At 41.1% G+C, this 7,925-nt stretch overlaps 2 protein-coding genes across 2 annotated transcripts; one reads left to right on the forward strand and one right to left on the reverse strand.

Moving 5' to 3' along the window:
• Positions 1-38: 38 nt before the first annotated feature.
• On the forward strand, positions 39-2,295 carry LOC306743709 (ciliary microtubule-associated protein 3; the record flags this gene model as incomplete). Its single annotated transcript, XM_079226258.1, has 5 exons — positions 39-188; positions 360-461; positions 1,030-1,157; positions 1,230-1,347; positions 2,099-2,295. The coding sequence occupies 5 exons, from the start codon at positions 39-41 to the stop codon at positions 2,162-2,164; spliced, it is 564 nt and encodes a 187-aa protein (XP_079082384.1). The 3' UTR covers positions 2,165-2,295.
• Positions 2,296-2,302: 7 nt separating this feature from the next.
• Positions 2,303-7,609, reverse strand: taf8 (TAF8 RNA polymerase II, TATA box binding protein (TBP)-associated factor). The gene is made up of 8 exons (XM_079226257.1): positions 7,521-7,609; positions 6,643-6,802; positions 5,965-6,063; positions 5,811-5,873; positions 5,537-5,661; positions 5,099-5,246; positions 4,791-4,933; positions 2,303-2,747 (listed from the first exon to the last, which is right to left on the reverse strand). Exons 1-8 carry the CDS (start codon positions 7,566-7,568, stop codon positions 2,607-2,609), a joined length of 927 nt encoding a protein of 308 aa, XP_079082383.1. The 5' UTR covers positions 7,569-7,609; the 3' UTR covers positions 2,303-2,606.
• Between the last annotated feature and the right edge of the window lie 316 nt (positions 7,610-7,925).

Below are 7,925 nucleotides of genomic sequence, written 5' to 3' on the forward strand. Positions count from 1 at the left end.
CTGCTTTCTCGCACACACATATTTAAAACATTTCTAAAATGTTAGGAGCTCCTGCTCAGAGAGTACATTTCGGCAGCTCTCAAGAGAGGAAAGTCTTCCCCGTCCATTTTGCAGCCGACCGGCTGGGAACCCAAACGTACCGCGAGGAGGCGCCGCACGTCGGCCCCGGCTGCTACGACAACCACACGGTCGGTGTTGCACTCACGAAGCTCTCTGCCGGAAGTCGTTTAATTTGCTGAAACGTTTGTCCTCGCTCGTCACATGTTTGAAACCATGATGTTTGCAGGTTGCTATATGAAGATATGGGCCATTATATGATTATTATAAAGGGTCTCTATATGTCTCCATTCTCTTCCCAGTATGGCACCATACTCTATGACGTACAGAAGAGACCTCAAAGTAAGAGAGGGTACAGCTTCTCTGCGAGGACTGCAGCTCGCTTCCCTCCCTGCGGCTCAGTGGTAGGCGACAAGACACACACACACACACACACACACACACACACACACCTGAAATGAGTGAGCTGCTCGAATGTTACCTTCAAGGGGAAATCAACACAACAATCAATCAACACATTTTATTTGGACAGTGGTGAAATGTAACTTCATACTTAAGTAGTTACATACGCATTTGTACTTTGTAAGTTCAATTTATTTCAGTTACTTTGTAACTGTCTATTTTAATTTGATGCTACTTTTAACTTATACTACTCTACTACAACGTTGAAGCAAGTGTTGAACTACATTTATCTAGTAATATTAGTTATTAATTACTTCAGTTTCAGTTTATTAATACTATGATGCATTCTGGATTAAGCTGTGGCTGGCAGTTAATAAAGTAGTTGAAATTGTCTCCACATTTACCAGCGGCACCATTAGGATAATGGACAATACATATATATATGTATATATATATATATATATATATATATATATATATATATATATATATATATATAAATATAAATAAAAGTGTAGTGCTAAATGGCTGGAATACCTATTTAAAATATTAACATTTATTTTTCACCAGACACCTTCCCCACAGCAGTACCAGCAGGATCAAAGCCGGTCCAGAGTTTCTCCTCCGGGCAAAACACCTTTCAACTCAACTACACAGAGGTTCAAAATCATGTCATGTACAGTTGAGGACAGCCCTGGGTGAGACAGACTCACACTCACACAGACACACAGCAGTGCTGAACTGAGCTGACTGATACTTTTGTGAAACAGGCCTGGGACCTACGCTCATGATGCAGTGACAAACAGGAAAGTAAGCTGGCCGATGTGTTTCGGGAGCCCAGACTTGTCCAGACTGCCTCAGACGGAGAAGAAGCCATTCAGGGTGAAGGTAAGGGTTTTAAATCCCAAATGTAAAACATGCAAACACATGTCAATTGTCAAGCTAAAAGCAGGGATGATTCAACCTCTAAGAAAAAGTACCGATATCAAATTTGTCATGGCATGTCATACTTTTTTAGATATACTTAGCAAGGAGAAAAATATGAAGGAGAATATATCAGATGAAGACGGTGATGTCATCCGCCTGGCAGCTTCCATTACATTAGGTTCTTAGTTAGTCTGTCTTTGATTTCTTACAAAGTCAATTAAACCTTCACTTCGGGGGTAATCGTTAGACACCTTGCTCTCATGGCAAAGGAGCTTTGGGTCATGACTTAGCAGTTGCCCAAAAGCCCTTGGAGACAGGCACTATCGCTGGGGCAATGCTCAGATCGAACGTCTTCTATACTCCCGATGCCATTACTCCACTATATCTTAACATTCCAAATAAGTGTTGGCTGATTTACTAATGCTCCGATACTATATATAGAACACTTATCCTTAACCCAGATATGAGAGTGGTATCAATCTTCACATCTGTCTCGGCAAGAAAGCATAAGCTTTTCACAAGATGTCAAACCTCTTCTCCAAGGAGTACAGATTTGAGAAGACATTTTTTTTTGTTGACAATTATAACTGATCCTGAATCTTGTTCAAAATGTCACAGTTCCTGCTAAAAAAAGAAAATGCATGATTTTCTTATAGTAATCATGTGTGGAACGATATTGAGCAACATCTAATACTCTTTTGTTTTCCTTCAGCTGAACAGTGAAATGGAATTGCTGAAGCACAGAAGCAGAGTGGCATACATGAGTTTATACTATTGACTCTAAAGCTGATGGTTGTAAACCTATTGCTGATGTTGCCGTTATCATAATCTGTATCTGAATTTTTAATATAAATTTACTGGACCGATATAATATTTTCTATTATCTCAAGTTAAAGTAAAAAAAGAAAAAAGAAATGTATTCGTCTTTATTCTCAAAACAACTGTTTTCCTGTATGGTTTGTATATTACACCATGATGTTGCTTACAAAGTGGCATTACACAATTTATTTTTTTAACAAAGTGAGTGCTTGCTGAAGAAATGATGATAGTTAACACAACAAAGGAAAGTTCTCTCCAATAGAAGTCAGCTTACAAAAAGCAAACAGCAGTGCTGGTCCCGGCTCACGCAGCAGGTTGCCTTCTGGGGCGAGAGTCACTGACTGAACGGCTTAAAGCACCAACCACTGTGGCAAATGTGAGTCTGTTGGTCCATATTGGACTCATTTCTTCCTTCTCACTTTGGGTTTCTTGACTGGCCGAAGGTACGGGTTGTCGATCACATTGTCCTCGCTGGCCTTTACGGAAGGAACAACTGCGCCAGGAGGAAGCATGGAGTTCTCTTTGTCAGCTCCAGGATCATCCTGAGTGAGGGGGGAAATAATAAAGAAATAAGTGAGAAATCATTGTCGAACACACCACCATACAACTTGATCACATTATAAGAAATAGTTTGACATTTTGGGAAATGCATTGGATAAAAAGATTAATACCACTGCTGTGTGTGGCTGTAGCATAGAGCTATAGCTAGTGTAGCGTTAGCGCCAGCAGGCTTAGTGTAGCTGAGCAAAAGGAGTGGAAGCAGGGCAACAGAGATAGCTAAACTTAAATAGCAGCACATCTAAAGCTCAGTAATTAACACATTGTATGTTTTGTGTTCATCAGTACCACGGCTCCCAACCAAGAAGTATTAACAGCATTCATTTAAATTAATTAGTTAATTGGCTTGCTTTAGAGCTGACGACCCCCAGAGTCTTTTTTTCTACCACGCAGTTTCATGATGAACTGATTTTTTTATTTCTGAATGGGTGGATTGTCTGGTCCTCAGAGTGCATTTCCTCTGCATCGTCCGGCTCTAGTTTGGCTCTGAAAATGAAAGTGTCCCGACCGCGGCAGCTTTACAGCACCCTCACCTGTGGCTGTTAACATCATACTCTTTGCACCCTCTCTCCCTGTGGGGAGGGACAGTCACCAGTTTCCAGCCTGACTGTTAACCAGGGCAGACTTCAACCCCGTCTTGAAACAAGGACCTCAACTCGTTTATCGTGCTTTGAGAGTGTGACTTTCTTGCCATCACCATTTATATTTATACAAACGATGCGTTTATGATTCACTAGAGCACAGTGTAAAAATACTAATAAAAAGGTCCTGCATTGAAAATGTTACTTAGGGAAAAGTACAAAAGTATTTGGCTCAAATATATTAATGGTAGGCCTATACTATTGGATTATAATTGGAGCTAATTTTAATTACTTTATTTACTTAATCAGGCTATATACTAAATCATAGTTTATTAGTTGATCTATATGTTGTATTAAACATCTGAATCTACTAGTAACTAATATTAACAATTAAATGTAGTAAAGTTAAAAATACAATATTTCTCTCTGAGATGCAGTGGACTTAAAATATAAAGTAACATACATTGGAAATACTCAAATACTATTTTGAGGAACTTGTACTTAAGTACAGTACTTGAGTAATTAATTACATTCCACCAATGTTTCAAACAGCATAACATTGTTTAATTGTTTGAGAGCTGGCTGTAGCACCACACTAAAACGCATCATGGAGTGGTATCAATCTTCTCATCCAACTTTCTGCAATTAAGGGAATATGTGGATTTCCTAAAAATCCCCATAACTATTGTTTTAAATGAAAATGTAACAAAGTATCAAAGGCATCATAAAAGTCTCATAATATGTACATATCTGACCTAATGGAATTAACTCTTGGAAATATAAGCACACAGGGATCAACCTTCAAGGTTGAGCCTCCAGGAGGATTAGTTTGGAAATTTTCATGGAGATTACACAAAAGCAAACTAAAACTGGATCAACCTTTCAGCTGCAGTGGTTTCTGCTCATCAGTTTTATTAATAATGCATTGGTCGGCAGTTTGCAATTGCGCCTTCTCTTAATGGTTCTGCTTAAGGCTCATGGGACCGTTCCTGTTCTAGTTTAAGTGGGTTTGAATGATGTTCTGCTCATGTGTTGGGTCTGCATTTATGTTATGTGGGATTTAGTGTTTGTGTGGTTTGTTGAGTGATCATGTTCATTTACTAGGCGGTGGCCTTGACTGACCTGTGTGGAGAACGATAGCCTATGTGCAGGGTATTTGGATTACCTGTTCAATGTTCATTAAAAAGCTTGGGCACTTTAAAACTCTCATGAGTGAATTCTTCCACTGAGTTCGCCACAATAAGATAAAAAATTAAAAAAGCATTTCAAGGTTGGACTTTTCTAGATTTTCAAATTAATTTGCACAAATGTGTGGAAACAGACATATTCCCAGGAAGTAGCTATTTTAAAATCTCTGGAAGTCTGGGAACTGAGAGAGACACTGATGGTAAGAAAACACAGACCATATCGGACACTGGGCAACTTCCAGGAGGGGTTAAGACTTACACTGATAATGTTTCCTGCTGCGTTCTCGCTGTCCGTCTGGTCGTCCTGCTCCGAGGAGTCCGTCTCCTCCAGAGTCTGCAATTCCAGCTCTGAGGGCAGGAGGGCGCTGAGATATGGGATAGTGCTTGGCTGTGCTGCGATCACTGAAAACACATTCACAGGTATTAGAACTTGTGTAAATACAACATGCTTTCGGTAGCGTAACAGACATGCAGGCATACAGAGAGAACAAGACACACATGAATATGTGATCAACGTATTACAACCGCTTTTGGGAATAAAAAGGTCCACTTGGTGGAATCACTCACATGGGAAGGCAGTGACGTCGTCTTTGAAGAGGCTATGAGTTTCTCCGGTCTTGGCCATGAAGCGAGTGAGCGCTCGCTCCACGTCTCTCCTCTGACTTGCTGCTTTTTCTCTCACCACCTGGTAGTCTGACACGGGCTCTCTGAATGTCTGAGTGCAGAAGGGAACACACACACACACACACACACACACACACACACACACACACACACACACACACACACACACACACACACACACACACACACACGTCACTATCTGAATTTAATCTGTTACTGATCGCAGTGGTGAAAACGGAAAGGTGTTTCCATGTCAATAATTCAGTCAGAGCCAACATTATACATCCAACCCCTTCCTTCCTCTCTCCCTCTCCCAAACCTGTCCATAAAACAGGTCAGTCAGTCTGTTACCAAGGCATAATGTGAGAACGCTTGACTCACGGGTGTTTTGATGTAGGTGTGAGGGTCAGGAAACTCCGGGAAGTGGCTGGGAATGTGAGCTGGATGTGTGCGTTTCTGGCCGGCTGACAGTGCTTTGGGAGTTACAGGTTGGTTCGTCACTGGAGCTGAAATTCATCAAATTAAAGACACAAAGAAAAAGCATAAAGTTCACATCCATGTAAATATTATTAGTATTGATTCTAGAAAGTGAGACTACCGTCACCAATAAATTACATAATCCACACTAACGGTGGAAAGTAAAGTGCCTACTCACGGGCAGTTATAACCATCCTCTGTGATCTCTTGGCATACACTGGCAGGGTGTCAGCTTTGAAACCTGCAATGAAACAAACAGATTGAATTATGTTCTCCATGTTACCTTGAGATATAAACGCATAATTGATATGATGGTGTCCTCCAGTACCTACCCATTTCAATGAGTGTGACCACTGTATCCGACAGGGTTGGGATGCTTCTGGCTGTGTGTTCACAATACGCTTTAGCACATCGACCTATTTCAGATATATCTAGAAAAGGGACAAAAAGCATTGGGGTTCAGAAAAGTCTCTTCAACAAATGCATTCGGACATTTTTTCCCAGAATCTGCATGCGTCATATAAAGACTAAAAACTCTTCTCCAGTGCTTTATTCATGCATTTGTGTCTTGACAAGTCATATCACTGATATCGTACATCATAATGGATAGCAGGGCTGCTAGCTGACTTGTGTAAAATGCAACAGGCATTCAGGAAGTGGCCCATTTTAGAGCTGCTATATTTTTGTAGATTACAGCACACTTGTTATGCACAGCAGAAGGATATACGTTTTTGTAATGCTTATGTACTGAGGTGGCTCACAAAGATACCGGTATTGAAAATATGCAGCTTTTATGGAGCAGGGGTCACTAATAGGCGGATCGTCTGGGTCCAGATCCGGACCCAGACGTCAATGTATCCGGACCGATAACAGATATGTTATATATAAGAGCATGGTGCCCTGGAGAAGAACTGTGCGTCCGGTTTTAATTCAAATGTGTATGTTTTATTAAAATATACAGTGCTTAGGAAAACGAACACGGGCCAATCTACTTTAGGATTCATACATACAGCTTTGCATCATCTCAGTGAGCGTCTCCACTGCTGCCTTCTCCGCGCTCTCGAAGCCACACTCTGTCAGCAGGGCACTGACCACTACCTGCAGGGTGCGACGTCGGGCCAGGTGGTAGTTCTCTGCAGGGCTGGTAGCAGCTTTACCACCAGTCCCACGCTGAAAAACATGAAATAACACATATGGTGGGTGAGAAAAGCAGTACAATGTCTGTTACAATGTATACATGTTATTATATTTTTATACGGTAGCTCCCATCAATGTTACATTACACAGTATTCTATTACATAGCATATTATATTACTCTGTTTTCATCAAGTGTGTTAAGCAATCTTAAGTAGTTGAGGTGCCAATTTGAGAACAGACTTTATCTAGTAATGGGTAGATTGTTGAGTGTATTGAGGTAAAAAGGACAACATTTCCCAGTGAAATATAGTAGGCTAGAAGTATTAATATGAAAGTAAGTGCAAGTAAAGTACACGACATGACGAGCTTGGACATGTATGTTAGCTAGCTACACATTAGCAGGTGTACATACGTGCCACAGATACCACACTATTCACCTGGTTAAAAGATGACTACTGAGTCTGTACAGAAAATATGCCCTAAAACTTGCAATTGTACACAGCACATATGTTGCTGTTCATTTGTCTAGCCTGGGACTTGTTGGTTCAGTCAGCTAACTAGCTTATGTTAGTGTTAAGAAGTGCAACGTGCTCATTGTGCATTCAACGGGAGTCCCTTAACGTCAGAGATATCGTTCAGAGACACGTTGAGTCTTCTCACAGCGAGCTTAACGTTACAACCTCCCGTTACGGCGTCACGTTAGCTAGCGGACGTCCTGCTCATGACAGCGAGAGTAGAAAGCGTCTCTTACCCCTCCTGCGTTCAGTGCACCTCCCGCCACCACCGCGGGATCCGCCATGTGTAAGTATGTGTACTCTGCTCGGGATAAACCAAAATGACTGGAGAGTGAGGAGTGATTTGTCCGACGGCCGGTTAGCCTAGCCGCCGTTTGGTAAACACGGTGCGAATCTGTGTCGTCGATTCCTGTTCCGCAGACGGAAGTTTATATCAACTCGTAGGATGCTCACTGTCGCCATTTAGTGGCTGTGTGTAGAATTACAACTGTTACATTTTTAACGCGTCAAACCATGTTTAATTCATTGTCCTCATCAATATAGTGGACAGTGGTGGGATCTAACTAAGTAAGTGAGTAAGTACTTTTACCCAAGTACTATAGCATACTTACATTGTTTGTATTTGTACTTTACCTGAATAG

The sequence above is a fragment of the Taurulus bubalis genome (assembly GCF_910589615.1).
Source record: "Taurulus bubalis genome assembly, chromosome: 11".
In the NCBI taxonomy this organism is placed as follows: domain Eukaryota; kingdom Metazoa; phylum Chordata; class Actinopteri; order Perciformes; family Cottidae; genus Taurulus; species Taurulus bubalis.